This window comes from Micrasema longulum, unplaced genomic scaffold (assembly GCF_059751315.1).
Source record: "Micrasema longulum isolate JH-2025_06_02 unplaced genomic scaffold, ASM5975131v1 h1tg000407l, whole genome shotgun sequence".
NCBI classification, from domain to species: domain Eukaryota; kingdom Metazoa; phylum Arthropoda; class Insecta; order Trichoptera; family Brachycentridae; genus Micrasema; species Micrasema longulum.
The window spans coordinates 366,890-393,824 of record NW_028277607.1 but is presented as its reverse complement, the minus strand read 5'-3'; the positions used below and the strand labels follow the sequence as shown (position 1 = coordinate 393,824).

At 31.3% G+C, this 26,935-nt stretch overlaps 2 protein-coding genes across 3 annotated transcripts in view; both read left to right on the top strand.

The window, feature by feature from the left end:
- The first annotated feature begins 43 nt into the window (after positions 1 to 43).
- Lsd-2 (Lipid storage droplet-2) lies at positions 44 to 11,693 on the top strand. 2 transcript variants are annotated; one of them, XM_088226109.1, is made up of 5 exons: positions 44 to 517; positions 2,364 to 2,530; positions 7,614 to 7,855; positions 9,341 to 9,536; positions 11,013 to 11,693. In XM_088226109.1, the coding sequence occupies exons 2-5, from the start codon at positions 2,380 to 2,382 to the stop codon at positions 11,303 to 11,305; spliced, it is 882 nt and encodes a 293-aa protein (XP_088082235.1). In that variant the 5' UTR covers positions 44 to 517; positions 2,364 to 2,379; the 3' UTR covers positions 11,306 to 11,693. The 2 variants fall into 2 exon arrangements, with proteins under 2 accessions (XP_088082235.1, XP_088082234.1); XM_088226108.1 differs by lacking the exon at positions 44 to 517 and adding an exon at positions 1,427 to 1,831.
- Positions 11,694 to 17,203: 5,510 nt separating this feature from the next.
- The window catches only part of Cad87A (cadherin 87A), a 152,333-nt gene continuing 142,601 nt past the window's right edge, over positions 17,204 to 26,935 (top strand). The window contains exon 1 of the mRNA XM_088226103.1: positions 17,204 to 17,625. The gene's annotated coding sequence lies outside the window, so the exon portion shown is untranslated. The remainder of the gene's footprint in view (positions 17,626 to 26,935) is intronic.

Genomic DNA, 26,935 nt, shown 5'->3' with positions numbered 1-26,935 from the left:
CTACATTTGATTTTTCCAAATTTGAACATTTGCGAATTGCAACATTCAACGCGCAGTGAACTCTAAGCAATTTGGCGTCATCTAGCAGAAAATACAATATTATATAAAACTAGTGTTGGATTCACCATGCTCAAATAGATTAGAAACACAATGGATTTTTTAAATTTGTGAATTCCAAGAAAAATGAATCGAACGACTTTTTACTTTGTTATCAATGTTCTAAAGTCCATCTAAAAACAACAAGGAACCTAAAGTGATTGATCGTTTGTTATCATTTTCTTTACTTGATTGCCACGAACTATGAAATTGAACTTTCGACTGCAGACACGAGACTTTTACAAAATAAAACAATTTGTAAACATTTCGTATGTTATGTACCTAGACAGAGAAGACGGAAGATAACTTTTATGCGTATTATCGTTGAATTCTCAGTCTTCAATTCTTCATATTATAGTAAAATCATTTGAATTTGAATTTAAAATGTAGAAGAAATGCTAAACGTAGAATAAATAAACAGGTAATTTTTGAGAGGTTCTTCTTTTGTACTGGTTTAATGTTAAAAGAAATCAGTCCCATCAATGTGAAAATAAATGGCTCAATGATTTCGGTTTAAAAACATGCAGAGCCTTATTTGTTTTAATACCTACGCTTTCATAAAAAAATAGTGGGTTCTCAGAAGAATATAAATTGAAAAAATATATATAATTAGCTCATTAATAATACAGTATGTTTATTCTTCGCCGATGCTCAATTTTTGTTTTGAAGAAATTAATATTAATATTTTTTAAATTGAATATTTAAAATATTGTTTGTTCATTGATATTTTTATTGACCCCGGGGCGACCTGTGACGTAATACGGTCGTCTGTTGATTATAACAAGTAGATAATAAATAATATCGTACATATATTACCCAATCCCTGATACAAAAATGCACCTAGCAACGCGTGTACTATTTAGTATAAAATATTAACGAAGCGGTAATTAAAGAAAATGCCATAATGAACGGTTTACGACATTTACTTAATTATGTACTTACTGTCATTAAAAAATACACTTATTGCAATCATAGATTTCCCACATTCAAAGCAGAAAATATTGGTATCTACCTAAATTATTGATAGATATGTATATTAGTAAATTTCATTAATTAGTATTAATTTAAAGAACCCAACAATTTTATTTAATCGCCGCAATTATGAATATGATTTTTGTACTCGAATATTTTGGCTTTTCACTGAAAAGTTTTCCGCTAATAAATCTGAAAAATGTTACACAAGCTGAAACACGCATATTGTAAATTAAGTGAATAAAGCATCACTTTCAAATAACTAAGCATCGCACGTTGCATTTTTTTTTCTTCATTATTGCGCAATAATGATTAATGATTGTTTTTCTTTGAAATTACTAGAACTTTTGTGTGATTGTAAACGTGGCCTCAACCTCAAAAGTGCGGTGGAAATGAATCACACATCATACGATCCGATCCGTCTGCGCATATCTACGCGCAGTGATATTTTATTTTCAATAGTGTGCGAGCGCGCGGTTTGCTGTCGCCGTGTTACTTATTTTTTATTATTTTTCATTCAGTTTGTATTTTTCTCCCGCGCCTTCGGTCTCGTTTCTTGTTATGTGCTTCAATTGACATCAAATATATTTTTGAATAGCGCGCTACCTGTTCGGTGAAGTACAAATATAAAAGTTTTGTCAAGTTCGAAGTTAATTTATTAATTGTCGCAGGAAATATCTGTCAAAAGTTGTCAACTGAGGATCTGAGTTTTGTTGCAAATTACGAAAATTGTTAGTGCTTATTCTGCGCTTCTAGAATTAAAGTAAGCCAATTAACTAAATCGACTCTCGACTTAAACTTCTGTTTATTTAAAACTCAGTTTATTATTTTTTACAATCAAATATTGAAGTATTTTTAATTCGCTGATCTCGCACGATTAATTTTATTTATTTTTTGTATCAATACTGCTTCTTTCTTTCGAACTTAATGTATCCAAATAGTTTTAAATGTTTTCTTTAATAATTCTTAAATTTAAAGTTTTATTTCATCATTTGTTTTTAAAATAAATGACAGTTAAATTTGCCATATGAATATTACATTAATGATAAATTAAAATTCACAAGTAAACTTGTAAAATGTTATATTTTTGACAAATTGGGTTCTGGTGATAATCATTGATAATAATGCGTTTTCGCATGCTATCAAGTGCACACTAAAACATGTACTGAAACATAAAACATGTACATGTACTGAAGATATATGCATAATATTATGATGAAAATAAACTCTTATACCCGTTTCCACTGTCTAATTAGATTTTGATGTAATCTAACTGGGTTCTAAATGTTCCACAGATAAAATTAATTAAAAATGGAATCATCTACAGTATTACCGGCACAAAACCACGAAACTTCTGAAACCCAATCTACCGTGTACTTGGAATCACTTGACCGAGTGATGAAACTACCTGTTATTGAAGCTGCATTGAACCAGGGTGCTGGAGTCTATGAAAAAGTTAAAGGTAAAAGTCATATATTTATTTTATTTTTTCACATTATAAACCATAAATAATAAAAATAATGTATCCTCACTGGAGTTACCCGTGCCGAGGACACTTTACAACAGTCTTTTTTTTTTTTTTTACATGCCACTGCTTAAATTCAAAAAAGCCACAAATTGAAATTTGACTCTATTCAGTAGAGCCAATTAAAATTTTAACATGAGTTTTTCCTTCTTTTTTATAGTCTTACTTTTTATATGTATGTTTTTAATATCATTAGATGCGTTTTTAAAGCCGTATCTATCTTATTTTGGAGTTTTGTGCTATCACCCAGAAAAATAAAATAGATACCACAAAAACGCAAAATGCCAAAAGGGCTATTGCGCGATGTTTTATTAAGTTAGTTTATAACATCTTAATAACTAATATAAACTTTTCAGTACATTTTAAATCAAAATTTATCGAGAACATATTTTTTCAAATTGATTTTAAATATTTCAAGACTTTCCATTTCTGTTATCTCTTCAAGTAACTCATTGTGCAGTTTTAATCCCTTGTATAATGAGTTTTGAGACTTTTTTCTCCTCGTTGGTAATCTTATATTTGGTATGTACAACATTTTTGGTTAAATTTTATTATATTTTTAATTTGATTAAATCTCTTAATTATTTTACAAATTAATATTGTTGAAAAGTTAGTGAGTTCGATGTTCCTAAAATACCATAGCAATGATTCAATGACAACTACTTAGGTTCAATAATAATCTCTTCTCTAACATAAATATTTACATTTGAATTCATATGAATCCCAGTGTATTTTGTTTATAATATTATGCCTATTTTCAAATATTTGACTGATGACTGATGACTTATAAAAGGTAGATATACCATTTTACATTCTTCTTTAAACAATGTCACAATCTAGGAGTTCTAGGATGAACAACTATGCTGGCGAGCTCATACTAATGAATAAGGCCGCAAAATATTTTTCAGTCAGAACTCACTTAGAAGGCTACAAAAATTCTTCCCCATTAATACTAATTGAACTCTCGTACAAGCATTACTACTACCCATTCTAGATTACGCTGATGTTTCCATGACTGATTTAAACTGTGAGCAACTCAATAAACTTGAACGACTTCAGATTATCGTAGGCAATTGAAATGACTTAAAATTAGACAGTGGAGAGACTATCACTCCCTCTCACTTCTGTTCAATGTACTTCATAGTCCTAACGCTCCTATATACATCCGTGAAAAATTTCAACGCTCATCAGTTCGTGGTTTACCTCTTCATTCTAATTCTCAAAGCACTCTCTTAATACCCATCCACAATTCCTTTTTCTTCTCTAACTCCTATAGTGTCCATGCAGCTCGACTGTGGAATCATTGCCCATCCATCATCAAAGATGTTACTACAGTATCTCTGTTTAAATCACGTCTGAAGAAACGTCACCTTCCTCTTTCTTAATTTCTCCTCCTTTCCTCTTTTTCTTTATAGATTGAAATCATCTCATGTGGTTCAAAAGTTATGATGTTTTGGAAATCGCATCATTACAAAATCTTGTTTCCTAAATATTTTGTTCAATGTGACTCCCTACATTATTTATAATATTATTTAACAGTAAAAATTCACTTTTGTAATCGTCAACTCTAATCTTAATCGAGTTAATATTAAATGGAAGTCTTATCAACCCAGTAATTCCATCTTATCGCATAGCATCTAAGTAAGATAGAAACAGATTATAGAAACTTTACTTTTATTGAGTCTATTAATACCAGACCTGTTTGTTCTTAGAACTCAATCTACAAATATTTCTATTGGTTTGTGTGACCTGCTTTTTCTCTATCTACTACACTGTTATGGATATCTCATGTTACCTTGTCTGGACTATTACTGCACATGATCAACTATATCAGCAGGAATTCGAAATGCTGTCAAAGAAAAAGTATAAATTGAAGTGCCGAGTGCAGTAGTGAGCTTTTACAAAATTTAAAAAATGGTAATTTTAGCTCTACAGATTCGTAGTGCTGTGCTCTCATTATCTAAATATGGAAATGGTTTTAGCCACAAAAAATGTGCCAAATGACTACAGGGCAGAGGTAAACTACAGTATCAATAACCCAGCTGTTCAGGAGAGACAAATTTGTGATTTTTTTATACTTCAAACATCTAGTATTTTTAATGAGAGGCTTTAAAATGAATTTGTTTTCTAAAACGCAAGAATTTCTTTTTTTTTAAATGTTTTAAACTATTCTTTTATTGTAATATTTAAACCTTATAAATTGTATACATGGACAATGTCCGTTAATAAATAATGTTTTTCTAGGATGTAATATTAAGTCAATCTTTATTTTGCGTTTAAACTGTATATTTCAAATCTTTTTAACATGATAATATGCATTATTTTTGCTCATATATTAATTTATTGTAACCTGCATGTCTTTATGACGTAACCATTTATTATTAAAGTTGCATCAGCAGTTTTCAATTAAATCAATGAGAACTTTAAATAACTGTGTACAGTATTTTTTACGATTTTATACTATACTATCAATGCAAAACAAAATATGTTTTCATTCATGATTTTCGGGTTTAAAAATGACCACATTCAAAATGACTCTCAGTTGGCGTCATGTCACTTTGACATCATGGCTTAGACGTTCACCTTGCGCACAATTGTTTTCAGATTCGATTCCTAGTGAGACCTAAGTATCCAGTTCATTGAACACTCCCGGGGCCACAATAGAGAAATTTCTCTGAGCGAAAGTCGTACGTTCATTCAAATTACAGGAAAACCTCATACGAGCATTCTGCAAGGATCTCCTCTTGTAACCCCATGACCAGAAATGTGTCAATGACTCTTTTAAAAAGAATTGTCTAATTTATTTATTTATAATACGGCACAAGTGCCTTTTACAAAAAAGCAATATAATGAGTTAGTTAGAAATTCAAAAATTAAAAAACAGTATTAAAACATGAATATAAAAAGAAAATTTTTAAGAAAAATATACTTAGGTATACATGTATGTATGTCAGCATACAAAAGATATGAAAAATTTGGTATATTATAATTATAAATGAGTTAACACCAGATCATTGCATATGTAGCTTTTGCAAATACTATACTATAGAACATTATATATTATTTAAAAAGAGATGATTTCAATTCACCGAGACTCAAGGTGAAAATGTCGATATGAGAGGTACATTCATTTCCTAGTCTGTGTATATGCGGTATAGGTGAGTGACAAAGATAGTTATTTTGAGAGGTGACAATAATAAAGACTATTTTGTCTAGTTCTACGTGTTGGTATATTAATATTTATTAAATTCAGGAGTTCGCAACAATCGAATTTAGAATTAATGATTTTATATAAAAATATTAGGTCAGTCAAATTATAATGTCTAATGTCCAGTACCTTCATAAATTGAAACAACCCCTCAAATGGGAAAGTCAGGGGACATCGTAGCATCGCTCTAAGTATTCATTTTTGTACATTTATATGGGGGTTCATGATAGACGCCGTGTAACCTCCCCAGCCCACGATACCATAGGTAACCGCTGACTGAAAAAGAGAAAAATACACAGTTCTGAGAGTGGCAATGTTCAAGATGTTCCTAAGTATACAGGAACATGACACCGCTTTCTGAATCTGGAAACCAGCGATTGGACCTGTACCTCGCATCGTAGATTTCTATAAATAATTGTTCCCAGATATTTAATGTAGTCAACTGGTTTTAAAAGCATTAAAATTACCTGTGATTTTTCTAAAGCCTGGGTCTTCTATGTTGTGGTGCAATACAAAAAAATGCAAAAGTACAATGTGTTTAAATAAATAAAAACTTTGTTGTTCAACAATTTATATGAAGACGCAAACTGGAATAAATCATTGACCATGCATAATGTGCGGACTTTAAACTTACTGTTGGTGAAATATTTATGCTGTTATTTTGTTGACTTTTCCAAAATTACTATGCAATTTACAATACTTTTAAAAATGTGTTCTTAAAATTAATAATCATTTGCTTTTTAAACGTCATACAAGTTAACCCCAATATGTGTTTTCGAGTTATTATTTATTGAAACACATTGTTTTTTTTGCACCTCAACAGACCAGGAGACTCAATTACAGATAAATTACCACACTGAGCATGCAGGCCTAAGAAAAATCACTTTAATTTTTGTGTTCTCACCGGAAATCGAACCCGAAACCTTCGGTGTGTGAAACAAGTACCTATGCCATTATACTACGGAGGCCACCAATATATTCACGGCCATTTTGAAAGTATTGACATATTTTTATACCATCAAACTTCTTACCATGCCCACTTTATGTACACACATGAACAAAAAAGTCACACACACGATTATGTAAACTCAACTTCTATAATATGTATTATTTAATATAGGTTGAATTTTTTAATTGGCTCTAATAAAATTAAGTAAAATGAATTGAATATATATGTATATATATTTTATTAGTTATGGCGATAAATTTATTTATTTTTATTTTTAATGTGTACTATGTAGGTACACATCTGTTAAATAAAGTCAAGCGTAAACAAGTTATCATTTCAAGATCTATGTTTAAATAACTACAATTTGGTGTGTAAATGAAATACTCTACAATGCAAATATTATGGGATTGTTTGACTACAGGGAAAGCACTCCCTTCACATACCAGAAAGCCATTTTAAAGACCGAGGGTCTTCCTATCGGTATCGCTCATACTAAAAAATTTTGTTTTGTCAAAAAATCGAGTAACTTTATTTTTTTAATTTCTGCTTTATAAACCACAATTTTAATTGAATATAATTAGGCAAAATATATCGTAGGCTTATATCGGATATTATTCTTCCAAAATTCCAATTTCTCGAACAGTAGCAAAAACTGTTTGTCACTTGTATAATTTAGTTACAATAAACCATTAAGGTATTTAATATAAAGTTTTATATGTCAATTTAGATTATCGTCGTTATTTTGAAAGATTACTTAACTATTCTGACGCCATTCAAAAAGGAAGAAGAATGTAGTAATACAAACTATTGTTTGGGTAGTAAAAAGTATTGGATTTTAATAGTGTAAAATGATATTGTTTCAGGAGCCAATTCCCTCTTCAACTGGGCCCTGTCCACGGCGGAAGCCACCGTCCAGTATGCTCTAGTCACAGCTGCCCCCCTGGTCCAGAAGCTGGACAAGCCTATCCACATGGTGGACCAACAGCTGGTCAAGGGGATCCAAAGCATCGAGTTCAACGTCCCCATCGTCACACAAGAACCACAACAGATATACGAATCTGCTAAAACAGTTGTTAGCAGCGTTGTGCAACCAACTTTAAACAAGGTAAAATATCAGCAGTCAGATATTAGAAACATCACGCATCATTCCAGCAAAAGCAATATCACTAGTGATTGAACTGTTGATTCTATACAGATAGTATATATCTAAGGTGTTAATTACATTATTAGAGTATGGTATAGTATGGCTTTTCTGTCATGCTCCGTGCGCCTGTTACAGACATTTTATTAAAAAATCCTTACATACTCCCAGATAAAATAAAATAAATTAAATTATACTCTAAATGCATTAAAACCTAATATTAATAATTTAATCGGCATTCACTTTGTAACACTTAATTATAAATTATTATGAAAATAAAACTTTGTTATTAGTGTTACACAATTTTTATTATTTTACAAGAACACTACTTCAGTTTCGGGAGAGCACTCCTCCCATCGACGGGTGGTATAAAACTTTTTACGGAAACCGTAAAAATTTATATATAAAAAGTCAAATTTGTATTAAAGTATAAGAATACCACCTTCGATGAGAGAAGTGCTCTCCCGAAACTGTAGTAGTGTTCTTGTAAAATAATAAAAATTGTGTAACACTAACAACAAAGTTTTATTTTCATAATAATTGCATTAAAACCACTTCAAAATAAATTAATTTTCACTGCAATTCAATCAAACTTCGGGAATATTTCAAAATGCTTGAGTCATCTGTCTCCATAGAAATTTGTCACGACTGGTGATAGCTCACTGAAACTATTCTAACAGTATATTCATTTAATTGTCAGTTCCGAGAAATACACTAAGCTGGATGCTTGGAGGCTGGAAAAGGAGAATCAAATGCAGATAGTCAGCGTCGTACTGTAATGATTGGCGTGATCGCCTAACATGCTTTAAATCGCTAGTTTGATTCCTGGCAAAGGAATATAAAATATATGTTTGTTTTTCTCTTCAATATTTCATTGTTACTGGACTGAGACCTAAATCGGTGCGTTCACCTAACGTGCTTGAGGTCCAGGGTTTGTTTCCTTGTCCCGTATTACAATGGGAAGTTAACATTTATCTTCAATTTTATCTACAAAGCAAAGTTAAGTTTTCTGTATGAAAATAGAATATGTGTATATTTTTTTTTCTAAACATGTTCAATCACAGGTTACCGACAATGATACTGTAAATTTTCATACAAATATACACATTTTGGTACATAAATATCAATTTTACTTTATCCCGTCTCGATGTGTCCCGATGAAGATAGCGTTTGCAATCGCAGCCCTGGGAAGGTTGATATGAAATATTGGTTTTCAAAGGCTGTTTTACACAAAAGTATTTAATTGTTCCTGACACCTGAAGCATAAGACTGATCACCTTACCTTCCTGTAACAGGTGGTCGAGATACGCTTCATTTGATTGAACAATTCAGTGCCCTGTGATGAGGATAACGGTTTGATGAGGATGATGTCTTAATATTATTTCATAGTAAAATCATTGTCATTTCTGAATCCCTTCGTCTGATTTGAATTCCTCGTAATGTTTTCAGGTGTGTGCAGCCAGAACATACGGAGAGAACAAAGCCTCTTCCCTAAAGGAACTCTCTTGGAACAAGGCGAACGAGGTGCTGGCCACCCAGTACGGACAGATGGCGGTGTCGGGAGTAGACTCCACCAGCGCACTTGCCGAGAGACTCCTGGATTACTACTTCCCTGCCACAGAGGAAGATGAGAATTACGGAGATGGTAAGAAATAACCTATATTCATTTGTCATTCTGGAGTAGAGAAAAATAATTCATAAAAACAACAAAACCTTAATCACAAAATTACTTAAATAGTTTGTAACCTAAAAAATTTACGTCAGTACAGTCCATTTAAATTTTTTATAACCTCTGCTCTATGTGTGCCATACTAACACAAACAAAATTTGTATGTTTACTTGGTTCACTGACAACCACCAACACCACTTACATGTAAACAATGGTCGAGTCCTGGAACAAAACAATATTGTATTGTTTTTGTATAAACTGCCTTTTACTTTACTATTGTTGTAATGTAATGCATTTATTTTAGATAGTTGTACAAATAAAATTTGAACACCTAGTTATACCTTAACTAATAAACAATACATTTACAAAAATAATTTCTAAAACAAAACATTGTTATAAAATCCAGATGCTTTCCGATGACACTATCTACCTATGTGGATGTTTGTTTTTAACAAAACTCATCGCCATCTCACGAAACGATCTCTTTTGGCAACTCATTAAACATCTTAGGTCCTTTATAATACATATTGTTTTGAGTTGCCTGGATTCTTGTTTTGGGGAGTCTGAAACGTTCACCTCCCCTCGTAGGATAGCGATGAATTTCATTATTACGCTGAACATCAAGAAACAGGTATTCGGGCAATAATTTATTTTTTTTATTTGAAATATTAACACTAAAGTATTTAAAATTACTCTTTGCTTTACCGAAAGCATGTTCAGTAAGTTGAATTTTTGTATATCTGCCACATCTCAATACCAACCGTTTACAGGTCTGAAATCTTCAACTTGCTTTGCATTGTCAACTTTTGGCATCGGTGTTATTACAGAGCTTTTCCATTTTTTCTAAAAGACACCCCTAATTAATGACTCCTTTTCTCATTTATAATCCTCACTAAATATTCCCCAACAATAGGCATTGAGTCCTCGATGATGATAATCGTTATACCATCCCGGGATGTTTGATTGCATCCCATTTAGAATGCTGGTTTATCCCTTGAATAATTTGGCTGTCATTCACCATTCTGCCCATGTTTGAACATCCACATTTCCTCGACTCTTCCATCTGTTGACTTGTTACACAGTGTGTAAAGTGGCCACTTAAACCAGCCAATGACAGGTCATAAGCCCTGCAAATGCCTAGACTTCCATATCCCTTCTCAAAAATGTTTTCCCTCTCTGTTGAAATAAATTTAAATATGAATAACTCCCTAAGGAGGAAATCCAGCCAGTCTGCAAGCATTTGGACATACTCAAACATTGTTGTATAAAATAGTCATTGAATTTCTAGGCTATTTTTTTCCTTATTTATTTCTTTGCCATCAGAGAAATAAAATTTCATTAGGGAATTCTCTGTTTACCACTGATTATCTCTTTAAATGTGATCCACAGCTGTTACCAATATAAGAGATTTTAGCGACATAAATAATTGTAAGTTGTGTTGTATATTTCTAGCACCCATTTCCGTGTCCGAAGACCCCGTTCTCCACACCGTCCAGACTGTGGGGCGCCTCTCTAACAAGGCAGCGCGACGAGTGTACCGTAACGTCTCCAGCCAGATCAAGTCCATCAAGCCCCAGGATGTGAAGGAGTACGTCGCCTCCCTCATCGCTGTACTTCAGCTCACGCAGTACCTCCAACACATCAACCAGAGAGTTCAGACTCCTGCACAAACTCAGACCGAAGACAAATCGACGGAAGAGAAATCTACGGAAGCCAAACCGGAAACCACGGAAAAGAAATCCTAATCAAATCTCCAGTCGACACCGCCAAACTCATGAGACTGTTTTACTGAAACTTGTATTTACTATGTGCCTTATTAAGTAATCACATTGCTGTCATGCGTTTATACTTAAATTGTTAAGAAAAATTATACAACGTTAATTAACATTGTTTATATGAAATATTTTTCTTTTTTAAAATATATTTTCTATGCACTTTTTTAATTCAAACAGCTCAACACGGTTTTAAGTATTTTTTTTGCATTGTATCTTGCAAATGGATTTAGTCTTAATTTTTTTAATATCTTTTTATATTTACTGTACTGCATAATCAGATCAAACCAGTAAACTTTTAAGTAAGTCCACTGCGTACAGATTTTTATTAAATGTATTGAATAAACTTGTTTGATATAAATCTATATTTTTACATTTGCATATACCCCATTTCAACCCCCCTGTGTTTCGAGGTGAAGGAAGAATGCAGTTCTGAGTGTGAAAAAGTACCAGAACCCTGAGATGCTATTATGAATCTGCTCGCGGGGGTCGCATGCGACTATTTTTTATATGGCCACACTGATATTAAACGTCAAATTATGCAAAATAAATAGTTTTATAATTTCATAGTTGGATATTATAAAACTGTTAAAACAAATATGGTTAGGTCAATTCAACCTTATTTAGTGTTTTGGATAATGCTTACCATACCTTCACAATTCCTCTTTCTTCTCTAATTTTATAGTGTCCATGCGGCTGTGGAATTGTCTCCCATCCACCATCAAAGATGTTACTACAGTATCTCGGTTCAAATCACGTCTGAAGAAACATCACCTTCCTCTTTCTTAATTTCTCCTCCTTTCCTCTTTTTCTTTACAGATTGAAATCATCTCATTTGGTTCAAAAGTTATGATGCTTTGGAAATCGCAACATTACAAAATCTTATTTCCTAAATATTTTTTTCAATGTGACTCCCTACATAGTTTAGATTACCATTGATATCAAACAAAGTCTCGTAACATTTTTACAATATAATATAATATTATTTATATTGTAAAAATATTATTCAATTATTTTTTTCCTCAACCTCTCTATTGTTTATAATTGAATTCCAAAACTTGAAATTGTTTGTATTCAAATATTGAATTTAAGTAGGTACCTGGGTACCAGTGGCGAGCCGTGATTTATTTTATAGGTAATCTATTAAAAATGTTCATTAATTTGTACTACATATAAGTACTTACATAACATGTAAGTAATGTAATTATATATTACTACTTTTTCTGTGGTTCTGTGAAAATCAACTCAAACAACAATTATTACTAACCACGCGATATACGTAGCTTTATTCTACACTATTTTAATAGAATACTAAACTCATACAAAAGTTTATTATCACATACCACAATGACATTTAGCAAATATTTTCATTATGATCTGTCATTGACAGTACTGTCAAGACTTGAGCACAGGTTGATTTCTTTTAAAATGAATAATGCCTAAAACGGCCACTGCGAACGCCACCTGTCCTATGTGATACAAAATATGTCAATGGTATCCCATCAAAGAAAAATAGTCCTTCGGAAAAAATGTTCGAAATACTAGTTTCCAAATAGAGAATCTTCTAAAAATATTTGTAATCTGCAAGTTTGTTTTAGTACTAAAAAAGCCGACTTGGGTTAAAGACGAAAAATACAGTGTACTTTTTTGTATGGAAGAATAAGCTGAGGTAATCGGCTAGTTTTATCGTTCAGTGAGAATGGACTGGGCGCACTTCATAGATATTTTTTTGTAGAAAGATATAAACGTTGATTGAAACGGTGATAAATAACAATTACTTTATATATTTTCCCATAAACATGGTTACTATAAATTATTATAATTTAAAGTCAAATATAATGGTAAGCTGTGCATAATCGCTTACTTTGACGATTCGCCCCTGCTGGGTACTTGTTTATGGTTTAATTCCAAAACATACAATTATTTTTTTTCAAATATTGAATTCTTTTTGCAAACGTCAAACTCCGGTCTTCTCACCAACAGAGGGGCTTACTTATGTAGGAATACGATTTTTAAATATATATTGAATTAAATATTATTTTAGTATTCTTACAAAAAATCCAGTAACAAGAAATTAATAGGAAGAAGTTATAAGGAATGTTAGGAAAGAATCTGATTATGATCCATAGAAAGTGAATGTCGTATGTAAACATTCAAAAACAAACATTTTTTGTACACAAAAAAAACATCTTTCCATTTTTTTGTAAATGCATTCTTCTCAAATGCAACCCTGGTAGATAGATGAATTAAAAATTTATGCTCCTTACTTCTTTTTTACATATTAGATTGAAGATTTTAATATCTACGAACACGCACAGCGCAAAGATCTATATTTCTCTGAAAACCGCACGTAAATAGGTTAAGCCATTTAGGAGAAGTTCAGTGACATCACACGTACAGAGGTATTATATATATAAAGATTAAATATGTTTTGTAACTTGAATTAAATAAATCAAACTTTTATTTTATTGGTTGGTTGGAAGAAATTGCCATTTGGCAACAAGCCTGCCAATGTACAATTTACGTTATTTACAAAAAGTTAAATTAATAAAAAAACAATAATGTTCTAAATGAAAATCACGTTTGGTTTCATGTGTTTGTATTTAGTTTACGTAATTTGACATTTAATCATCATTGTGGCCAAAAATGAAGCAAAGTGTAGTTGCATGCAAAAAATAAAAAACCTTTACTATTAATCTTCTCTACCTTCTTGAGAAGATTCAGAATAGCACCCTTGGACAAGCATTTTTGACTCGATAACTACTTTCTGGTAAAAACCCTGAAAAAGTCAATCGAGCGGAGATAAGTCCGCCTCGTTGTGTAGTGGTTGACGCATTCACCTACCATCCTTTAAAACCTGGGTTCGATTTCTAACAGGGTGAAGGGGAAATATTAGTTTCAAAGGTGGTTCAACACTGCTATATTTCAATGTTACTGCGCTGCGATTATGAACATTATCTTCATCTGTACATATCGAGACGGTACACTTAACTTCTGTACTATCTATATCTCTCTACCTCTGTATGTTCTACCAGCTTGTCATATCGATGTCATATGACCAAATCCAACCAATGAATGATCCCGAAAATTTAGTCTGCATATCTTACTTAATTAAAGTTCAAAATAGTTTTTTTTCGGATTTTAAATAGGCTTCTGTGATAAAGTGCCTGCTTCAAAGCGTTTATAAACTCCAATAAATCCCAATTCTAGCAAAAAATGCTCACTTGAGCATGATTTGTACATAACTTTTGACAATTACCCGGACGGTACGCTTAATAATCGTCTGTATTTATCTACCGAGTGATTACAAAGCCGGCTCCTTTAACGCCTCGATCATATATCTGTAGTCTGTGGTATCGATATGTACACTCGGAAAGATAGTAAAATGGAAAAAAATATAACTATTTTTTTTTTCATAGTGGCAACATTTTTTACGCCTAAATACTAATATATTATGTTAAAAGGACAGAATCTAGACACATTATTTTTTGCATCTAGGCGTTCGTTTTCCAAACTGACGGGTATATATTATGTCGGAATTTAATTTGAATTCAAAATTTACTCATTTCTCTCTCATGTTTTCATAAGCTTTCAAGAAAAAAAGCGACTTATTAAAAGTGATAAAATTTTTAAATAAATCGTGATTAAAAGAAAAGTTTCCCAGTGGAATAAAATTTTTGTCACTTAATGCGTGGATATGTGTATCGAGGGGTATTAGACCCGTTGGAATAAACCGATGTACTTGCATCAAATCTTTAGGGGGGGGGGGGGGTCGGTAGTGTATCTTCGTAACCGCTCGAGAGAATTTATCTTCAACGATACCGCGGTGGTGAAGGTATGACGTCCTTATTTTGTTTAATATAATTATTATGTATAATTTAATTATTCCGTTATTAAACATGATAACTAAGAAGAGGAAAAAAACGGTACTATAAAATTAGGTTTTTAGGTAGGAAAAATACTTATTCATTTCGATCATATTATAATGATTTGAATACATGACTTGTGGATGCCCGCAATATTGGACTTATTGTACAACATACCCCGACATATTTTGTAAAAAACCGGACATAATATTTCTACTTTGGTAACATTAAAAACGAGGTGCTTGAAAATTAACAACTCTTTCAGTATGAGATATTTTTTCAACAGTAAGCTGTTGAGATATGGAAAATCTAGGCATTTACAGAGCTGGGTGAAGTGATCTCTTTGCAAACTGTGGGAAATTCACAATTCTGTCTTTTAATAGTTAACTCCCACTTTCTCGTATATCATTTTTTTATTTATTAAAATTGAGAATAAAAATAGCGATGGTGACTATGATTCTTATGAATTTTCAAAACTCTGAACTCAAAAAAAATCAAAGGCTAAAACTATGTTTTTATTTTATTGGGTAATTCAACAAAGATACATGCTAAAAAACATACAATTTGAACGTATTCAACGATACAATTTTACATGCATATATATCTTAAATTGTAGAATGACACAAAATAGATTATAAAATATATTATACTATTATTTTATTTCAATAAATCAGTATTTTCAGCTGTTTGAGTAGGTAATTTTGATATTTAATTATTTAAATATTATTACTTTGGAGCATTTATAAATTCTAGGTGTCTATTGGAGTACCCCAAGGGTCAGTAGTCGGACTGTACACTAAATATATCGAAAACATAATCAAAGAATGTGGGTTTTGGTCTCACTGCGATGCGGATGATAAACAAATTTATTTTTATTGTAAACGAGGTGAGATAAGTGTGCTTATTAAGTTAATTAATTGATGCCTTCAGAAAATAGGTAGCTGGATAGATGAAAATAAACTAACATTAAACCCATGTTAAACGGAACAACTATGGATGGCTAGCCAGACGACAGAATTTGCCAGTTGATGCCGCCCGTCAATGAATAAATGCGTTTGTAGTGTCTAGAGTCGGTTATTGTAATGGTCTACTAACGAATAAAATGATTCTCCTACAGTCTGTATTGAATGCCCCAGCGAGTCTTATTTTTTTAATCTCTAAGTTCAGTAATATCACTCCACAACTTTAGAAATTACACTAGCTACGTTTCCACAGAGGGTAGAATACAAACTCTGTTGGCTTATGTTTAAGTCACTGCACTAACTTTGCATTCCATATGAACTAGCTGACAGACGTGATACACTTAGATCAGCTACATTTACGTCGAGAAGAATACCTGTTATTATACCTCTACGCAAACAGCGCACTAAATTCGGTGAACGCGCATTTGCGGTCGCACGCCCTATGGCACGGAATGCTCTCCTGGTAGAAGTGTAAAACTGTGAGATAAAAGAATGATGTTTCGGCAAAATCTTAAAACCCACTTGTTTTCTAAATCATTTGAATAAATCCATAGCATGTGATAACAAAGTGAATTGTTTGACTTAAATTACAAATTCAAATAAAATTAATTTATTTGTGTTATCACTTTGTAAAGCGTCCTTGAGGAATAACATTACGAAAATGTCGCTATATAAGTTATCCATTACAATATTACCAAAAAGACCTAAAATGGAAATAAAAAAATTAACAAGCAAAAAAACAAACCATAATAACGTTTCCCGAACGGGTAGGTGGAGATAGAAAGCTACAACACTCTGCCTATGCATACAGACCTCGATTTTTTCTTTAATGGTATTTGGAGAATATAGGGTAATTTTATTTTGTGAATCGGTATTGATTTATAATATTTTGTATAATTATTATAACGTATGAAAAAAACAAAGTCAAAAAAGTTTTGTCATAAGTTTCGAGAACTTCTTGCACCTCGTTTCTGAACCGCGGCATTTGGAACTTTTCGTTCGAACAAATTTCTTCATCTCGTTTCTCGATTCTTGTTTTCTTCGTGCTTAAACAAAGCACAAGGAGTGGTGTACGGGCCGCCGCGGGCGTGATTGTCTTGTCATCCGGGTTCCGTGTGCCGCGTTCTTAGTCTATAATAAAATTGTGAATTGTTTATACATTATAACCGCATTTATGTTATCCCGCGTCAACACAATATAATCTCTCAAAGTTGTCGATATAAGTCTAGAGTGGATTGCATGCTTTCGTCTATCAAGTTTGTGTTGTGAATAACGGTATTTGAATTTATTTTTGACATTCTCACTAAAGGTGACGTCGGTATTACCTGACTGATACATACAATGTTATATCTACCCATATAAACATCGAGTGATAAGTTCTTGTGTTTATTGAGTTTAAAATATCCTCTTGGGTGCATGGGATTGTATACAATCTTCAAAGATTGCGTTGGAGTAAACATCAGCTGTAAGTTACATTGTTATAATTTTTTTAATGTACGCATAATTTGAATAAAATTAACAAGTATTTTTTTTTATAAGTTAATTATTTACCTCGCAAATTATTTCCAAGATGATGTTTTCAATAATCACGTGAAAATAAAATCATAAATGAAAAACAGAATGTTATGTACTGTTTTTCGTTTCATAAAAAAAACTATTTATTTGCTTTAATACACCTAGTTTAATTTATAAATTGCACATAATGCCATGGTGTTTTGTCTTTACATCAAATTATAAAATTTTGCGTGCATACTTTTTCTGTCAGACGCTTGACGGCCTTGACAGGGTGTTTACAAAGGTAGAGGTATATTGTAAGCAGGTATCTCTCTCCGTCGAGGCGGATTGTATAAAATGCAAGATTTAAAAAATAGTACACTACTCATTAAATATGTTCCTGCGTTGTAGGTATATGGCAAACATATTAGTAGAGACATGCGTTAATTTTAGCTTTAGTTAATAGGTAAATTTTGACATAAGTAAATAGGTTCATCATAATCATTCCCTTTCCGCACCGAATGGTGCATAGGGCACTGCATTAGTCCAACAATCGCACCGTATATTGATCATTTTTTGTTACATGAAGGTAAGATGATCAGTTTTACGCTTCAGGTACCAGTCCAGGGACTATTTTTTAAAATTTTAATTTTCTTTTATTCAGGAAACATACAGTACTGTTACATAGTTTTATATTTTACATAGTTAGACTTAACTCTAATGGACCAGTGAAGTCCATATTATATAATAATTATGTGTAAGGTTATCAATAAAATTACAAAAAAGAGAAGGAAAAAAAACATAAATGGAAGTTGTTTGAAATTTTTTTTTTTTTTTTTTAAGTTTGTAGTTAGTATTTACAAATGTAAATAATATTAAAATGAAGAAAAAAAAATGTAAATGTAATTAAAAGGTAAGAATCAAAATAAAGAATGAAAAACATGCTCAGATGTAAAAAAAAAAAAACATTTTCAAAAACTATAAAGTATTCTAGTGTGAAAACACCTTTCAATAAATATTTCATATCAACCATGTCGGGAATCAAACCCGAGACCTCTTGCATGGCAGGCAAACGCTCTGACCATTGCTTCACGAGGCCGACAAAATAGGTTCCTACGTTAATTTTGACTTTTTAAAACTATAATTATGGATTATGGTTAGCGAAATGTATATGGCGCAATTATCTTCATATATTAAATACACCCATTATTCCATCTGCGTCCAGGCGGATGAAGAACACATCAGCGTACGAAAAAAAAACAGAATTGTAGATAAGTATTTTTGACTCGACGGCTACTCTCAGGAAAAAATCCTAAGGAAATCGAGTGGCGAAAAGTCCGTCTCGTAGTATAGTGATTGGCACTTCTTGCATGCTTGAGGTACCGGATTCAATTCCTAGGAAGATCGACATTGAATATTTATTTATACACTGCAGTATTTTATTTATATATTTAATTAATTGTACAATAGAGCACAACTGCCAATTATACTCTGCATGTTTGATTAGTGTTCATTTATTTTTTTAAAAGGTTCACAATAGATTTATAAGGTACAAAAATTAGTCCATAAAAAACTATAGTAAACACAGACAGCTGTAACATTAACTGAAATAAAACAGTAGCAAAGTAAAGAAATAAAATATCTACAAATATCACTAATATATATTTTTTTTTTTTTACACTTTATATACATAAAAGGGAAATATTGCCTTAAGGCAATTTCTTCCTACCTACCCAAACCGTTCAGTTTGAGAAAATTACGAGTACCGCGAAACCGTCCAATTTTGCCCAAACAGTCTAATCTATGATCAACCTTTAAAAAAACATATTTCCATTTGATTTCTATAAATATGGTACCAAATTTACCGAAATCAAATGGAAATATGTTTTTTTAAAGGTTGATCATAGATTAGACTGTTTGGGAAAAATATCCATCCAAGGCAAAATTGGACGGTTTCGCGGTACATGGACATATTTTAACAGAATACAATTTTATATAATAATTTAAAACAAAAATTAACAAAAAATTTTACATTATAATATGAAGAGAGGAGAGGAGAGTTGATAGAATGGAAAAAAGAAGGAGAAAAGAACAACTCAAACATTTGGGTAGTGACATTTCAATCTTGATTTAAATGTAAATAAAGAAGGGGTGTCTTTAATATTAGTGGGTAGATTACTCCAAAATCATGATACACGTCACAAAATTATGATAGATAGTAAGAGAGGAAGAGTCTAAAACTGGTAATCCCAGCATGAAAAAGATCCACCTCTCTCGAAGGCTGATCAACAGACCGATCATGTTCCCTACAGGCATAACCAACGGCAAATTCGTCCTGCATTCAGGAAGAACAAATTAATGGTCTGTGTTGCCTAGCTCTTAAGTAGTTGCTCGATACAAGCGCGGGAATGTTCCTTACGGCCCGCAAATTTGTGATACCAAGCATACCTAGAAGGAACGATGCTGGGAACTGCAATGTGTAGTATCCATACTCTCTCGTGTACAGGTAACGAAGAAATTTCTTCTGTATTCCTCCACCATTATGAGTAAGTGGCTTCTTTATTTATCATTATTTTTTAAAATTTTATTTATTTTAACAAATCATTAACATACATAATTGTATTTTTGTTCCCGCAAAGCCGAAGCTTGCCTGCGGGTTACATTACATTATTTAAAAAAAAATAATAAGCAAGTACATAGTTTAATAATAAATGAAGAATAAAATATATTTATATGCACACTTAAGTTTCACTTGCTGTTTTTGATAATTTTTTGACAATTTTTTTTTTTTAATTTAGGTTTTTTCCTCACGATTTTCAGCTGGTATTAAATTATACAGTTTTGGTACTACACTCCCCATTGTTCTATCTCCATAGTAGTTCTTCTGTCGTGGCACCGTAAGCTGCTGTGCCGATACTTGTCGGGTCACGATCTGGTAGGTTACTTTGGATTTAAAACTGCAATCGAGGAAATGATCTGCCATTATCTTATACTGACACTGTTTGTTAATTGGCAAAACGTCATATTCTACTTTTACTGTTAAAGTCATATTCTTCTTTTACTGGCCCTGGACTGGCACCTGGAAGCGTAAGATTGATCACCTTGCCTTCCTGCAACATATGATCCAGATACGCTGCAGTGAGAGTACTAATACAGTTCGAATGCAAATAATGATAATGATAAATTGTACCATTATGTAGTGTCAGCATCTTGAGTCAAAGTATAGGTATTTATGGGTATTATCCTAGTTATTTGTATGTGTAGTTATTGTTTCTCTGTTGTGCGGGGTAATTAGGTAGGCCAAGTCGCATTAATAATTGTTGACGAACGTTAATTGGCATCAAAATACGAACGACTTCCTTCAAAATGGTCCACTATGTTAGACGTGTCCATTTATTAAATTGATAGACAAAGTTGATTGAGATAACAAAAATTCTGTGTTTTTTTAAGTAATTGAGTCCTACGCGTATTAAAATTGTGATATTTTTCTCAACGTGTTGCAGAATCTTTATTGATAAAAAAAAAATATTTTTGTCTATTTTATCCTTAACAATATTTTGAGTTTGTCTAAATTTTTGTAAACAAGGACTGGATTCAACTCCCTGGGGAGCTGTAAACATTAACATATTACAACAGAGATGAAAAACATTTTAGAGAAGGTAATATAGAAGTCTAGGCATTTACAGGGCTTATGACCTGTCATTGGCTGGTTTAAGTGGCCACTTTACACACTGTAACATTCACCATTCTGCCCATGTTTGAACATCCACATTTCCTCAACTCTTACATCTGTTGACTTGTTACACAGTGTGTAAAGTGGCCACTTAAACCAGCCTATGACAGGTCATAAGCCCTGTAAATGCCTAGACTTCCATATTCCCTTCTCGAAAATGTTTTCCCTCTCTGTTGAAATAAATAAAAATATGAACAACTCCCTAGGGAGGAAATTCAGCCAGTCTGCAAGCATTTGGACATACTCAAACATTGTTGAACTATGAAATATGTTTAGTGTAAAAACACCCTTTTAAATAAATATTTCATATCAAACATGTCTGGAATCGAACCCGAGACCTCTCGCATGATAGGCAAACGCGCTGACCATCACACCACGACAAATGAGAACTATTTAAAATTTTAATGAAGTAAGGAACGCGGACTAAATTTTCGGGGTCATTCATTGGTTGCATTCGATCATATGACGTCGAGGCGACAAGTCGGTAGAACATACCGAGGTAGATGGAGACAGTATAGATCGACTTCAGATATATAGTACAGATGAGGATAGCGTTCATAATCGCGGCACTGGAGAAATGCAATTATGAACTTAAAATTTGCACAAAACTCACGAACATTTTATGTCACCAATTCTTGAAGTGTCTCCATACAAAGTGTAACTATCCTCTGGCACAATTCGTCATATGCATTCCCAACTAAACCAGTTCTAAAGGCAGCGATTCGTGTGCCCACATGCCGAGAGAATATCTACTTATACGTGTTATTAAAACCGCATTCTTAAATACACACGAATATCGGAATTGGTACATTGATCTGTGTTAGTAGTGTCGTGTTAGTAAGCTGTTTTAATTCAGTTTTAACAGTAAATACGGAGCGTCTTTTGTTTTCTGACGACCCAGTTTTGAACTTTACACTAAAGTCGATTAATTTCAACTTAAACGTTGAATTAATAATAGTTTATAATATGATCTTAGAGTCAGGTTTCGATTCATTATGGTCGTGCGAGTACGTGGCTGATTCAATGATAAATTAAATAGCGGGAAAAACGTAATTAAAAATCAACCATGTTGCATTTTATTTATTTATTTATTTTAAGAAAACAACAGCTATCACTACAAAAAAACAGAATATTTACAAATAAACCAAAATTAAATGCCAATTATAGTTTTCTGTATTTAACTAAATACTACGCCAAAAAAAGCATACTTGTGTAAGGTCACTAAATTAAATGCCAATTTTTTTTCTTCTTACTTTCTTTTTAAAGAAACAAAAATCTCATCGCCAACGGATCCACACGGAGTAAACCCCAGATTTGAGTCGGTAAGTTGGCTGTAGTCGATAAACATTTATTGCATAAATAAGTGTACATGCAGGGAATCTACATATATATCGTGGGCATACAAGAGAAATTGACCAAGTGACAAAATCAATAATGTTCAGGGGAGCCATTTTAGTGTTTTTCTAGAGTTCAATTGCTTCTCAAAGATCAGATTTTTCAAGTAGGTGGTTGGTAATTTTACATTATATGAACGGTACTTTCAACTTAAATTTAAAGTATAAACGTATTTCAAAAACATTATCACTTTTATATAAATAACAACTGAAAAACTTAGTCAATTTTGCCTGTAAAATTTGTCATGAAATTTTGCTGATAATCATTTTTGTTTCGTTCATTAAGGGAAGTAGTATTTTATTTATTTTATTTTATTTTACAACTATAAATTATGTTTTTGGGACTTCTCATTTCAATAATCCATTTTTTAATATTTATAAAAATTAAATAAGCACAGACATATAAAATAAATGAAAAAGAACAAATAATTAAGAAGTGTTACGTAATAATCTAAAGAATCTATTTAATCAATTAACTTTTTATAAAAAAAAAACCATATCTGTCAAATACAAAACGTAAAAACGTATACTAACTTACTCCTAACCTAACTCTAACTAACTCTTCAGTGGTGACATCTACCTACAAGTAAAATTGACTAACTGTTACTTGGTCAATTCTTTGGATCTTAAATTTAATAATAAAAGCGAATATGTGTGTTGGTCAGTTTTACTTATCAAAAATCTGTGAGCTTCTATCAAATGGTCACATATTTTAAAAACTAAAATTTTTTTGGAGTTTCGGATCGACTAGGCATTTTTACCAGTTAAGCATTATGCTTATATGATGTCAAAATTTTATTAATCTCAATTTCGTCATTTTTGCAAATGGTCACTTTTACTTGTATAACCACGATATATAAAACTAGTTAATTAGAAAATGAAAACGGAGCGTCCTCTAGTAAGAAAAGTCTCCATCTAGCATGGCTCAGCCTGTTCTAAGTTGGAGTTTTTTTTAGAGACATGAAAATATATATATAAAAAAATATAAATTTTGTACAGTTAGATTAAATAATTATCATTATTTGCAATTAAGGCTCTAGCATTTTCTTTATAGTTGTTTAGAGTGAGAAAATATATGATATCGATTTCAGAAAAAAAAAATTGTAGATATGAACTGGATTCTCAGCCCCCTGGGGAGCTATTAAAATTAACATACTACAACAGACGTGAAGAACATTTTAGAGAATAAATGTTACACAGCGTGTAAAGTGGCCACTTAAACCAGCCAACGACATGATAAGCCCTGTAGATGCCTAGACTTCTATAGTTCCTTCTCTAAAATGTTCTCTATCTCTGTTGTAGTATGTTGAAAAAATTGTTATAAAAATGTAAGATTCTGGGAAAAGATTTTTTATTTATTTATTCATTCAAAATTACTCTCGTTTAAATATAAGTGAACTTATTAAGGCTTTTTAGGCTGTGCCCGTGTCAAGCCATAATAATTATCAATAAAAAATACATAATAAAATTTATTAAATTCAAATATAATGACATGTGACGCAATATAATAACAATGCAGGGAAAAAAGGTATAAGTATGAGTATAAAATTCCAAAGAATACAATTTAAAAAAGATAATCAGACATATAAGTATATTAAAATGTATATTATAAATTATATCGACTGAGATTCATACATAATCAAATATACAAAATAACAGTATCATTGAAATCAACAAAATAAAAGTATAATAGTTAATTTTATTTTATTTATTTTTATTTTCTTTTATTCAGGAAACATACAGTACAGTTACAAAGTTTAATATTTTACACAATTAGACTTAATTCTAATGGACCAGTGAAGTTTCCATATTATAAAGCAATTATATGTAAGGTTAAATATGAAAGTATAAAAAAGAAAAGGAAAAAGAAAAACATAAATGAAAGCTGTTTAAAAATTAAAATTTAAGTGAAAAAAGATATTTTAAAGTTTGTAGTTTGTAGTGAGTATTTACAAATGGAAATAATATTAAAAACGAAGAAAATTTGTAAGAGTAATTAAAAATTAAGAATTGAAATAAAGAATGAAAAACATGCTCAGATGTAAAAATAAAATAAAATAGTAATAACATTTTTAAAAAAAAAGGAAAAACATAAATATACACATATTTATTTTTGGGATTCAAAGAAACAATGAGAAGAATCTTTAAGTGAAATATAAGACAATAAATTTAGGTCAATTTAAAAAACATCTTCAAATAAAATGACACATTATAGTAAGAGCATTAATATATTGATTTTATTTACATAGATAATATAAGTAATTAAAAGTAGTTTAAAAGTATAAAAACATGCCAATGCAGCAGAGAAAAAAGAAAAAATAAAGAAAAAATAAATATAGTAGTATTGAAAATAAACAAAATAATAGTATTATTGACATCAATAGAAAAAGAATATATAAAAACATCATTGAAATGATAATTATAACACGTTTTTTGCTGAAATATATATATACATATATTTCCTCACTTTAAACAAATTTAAAGAAAATGCTAGAACCCTAAATAAAATTAATAATTATAATTAAATCAAACAGTACCTACCTAATATTTTATGTTTTTGTATACTTTGATATTGTAATTATTTTCTCTTGTTTGAAAGAAGAAAGAAGGGAGGACTGATAGCTCCGTATTACTTCGTATGGATCCGCCGGCGAAAGCATTTTTAAGTCCGAGTAAACAAAATATTTTTTTATTATTTAATTATTATTGTAATATTTTTTTTATTTTATACGCGTGGAATGACGCGGAGTGGCTATTTCAATGTACGCTTTTTTCTTCTTTTTTTGACATTGTATTTAGTAATGTATAGAAAACTATAAATGGCCTATAATTTTGGTTTATTTGTAAATATTTTTTTTGTTGTAATGGCTGTTGTTTTCTTTTAATAAATAAAATAAATAAATAAATAATTGAGATATGTTTTCTAGAAACTCACCCAAAACTATACTATAGTAAGAAATAGGAGTAATAAATAATATTAATTACTAAATTAAATAATACAAAAATATATAATGAAAAATCGTAAAAATATCAAGATATATAAAAAGTAAATAAAAGTAAAAGTATGGAAGAAAGGAAATCAGATTCGTCAATTTTTGCTGATTGCTAATCTCCAACTTTAATATACAATACAAAATGATCCTAAAGATACTAATATAATACAAAAGATACATTCTTATTTGTGCTTGATATATGATAATAAAACAATTTTATTGTTGCGCCGAGTTGTGCGTTTAGTTGAGGGATACGAATAATCTTTATTTTCTCAAGAAGCTGAGGCGATCTAAGTCGTTATTGACTATTTTGTAAAGGAAGCTGTTATCGATTGTGTGATGTAGTGCAACGTCTTTAAAGTTATTAAAACGTATATTTAATAGATAGTTGGTGCTTCAAAAAAAAAAATTAATCCTTTTTTAGGTAAGAAAACTTAACGGCCATGATGCTGATATCGTGTCAGTGCAATGTCGAAGAACCTTTAAAATTATTTATTTGTTGAAATTATACGTACAGTTTCTAAAATCTTTTGGTCTGGTTGCTTCCTTTGGTGACTTGAGGCTGAAGGTCGACTACTAGATAAGTGAAAGTAATATATTTTAAACAATACACACCTCTTACTATTCTTGATAACTACGGGCAAGTTTAAAACTACTATATTCTGTAAAATCCTTAATAAACCGTAAGTAATTCGATCTTCGGATAAAAGTTTAACAATTCCACGAATTTAAACACTTCTGGCGTGCCTGTTAAAAATGCCGCATTGTACTTTGGAGATTTATTTATCTCTATAACGGAACACGCCAGTGGCGAATGGTGATTTTATTTACAGGTAAGCTATAAAAAAAATCATATATTTGTACCTACATAGGAGGTACATAATATAATGTTCTGTGTGATACAACAACTCGGTAGTCAGATGGCAGAAGGGACCATCTGTATTTTTGTCTATGTTTTAGTTTTCAAAAGTTTTAATTAATATTTCAGTAAATGCACGCAGCAAAAGAATAAAAAAATCAGCGTCATTTAGAATGGTATTTTTTTATTGAAAAACAACACTAAAATATTTTAGTTTGTGGATTTGTGTAAAGTTTTGAAATTGAGACGAATTTCAGCTCTCCTGAACATTTTTGAAAATTACAGATGGTCCCTTCTGCCAT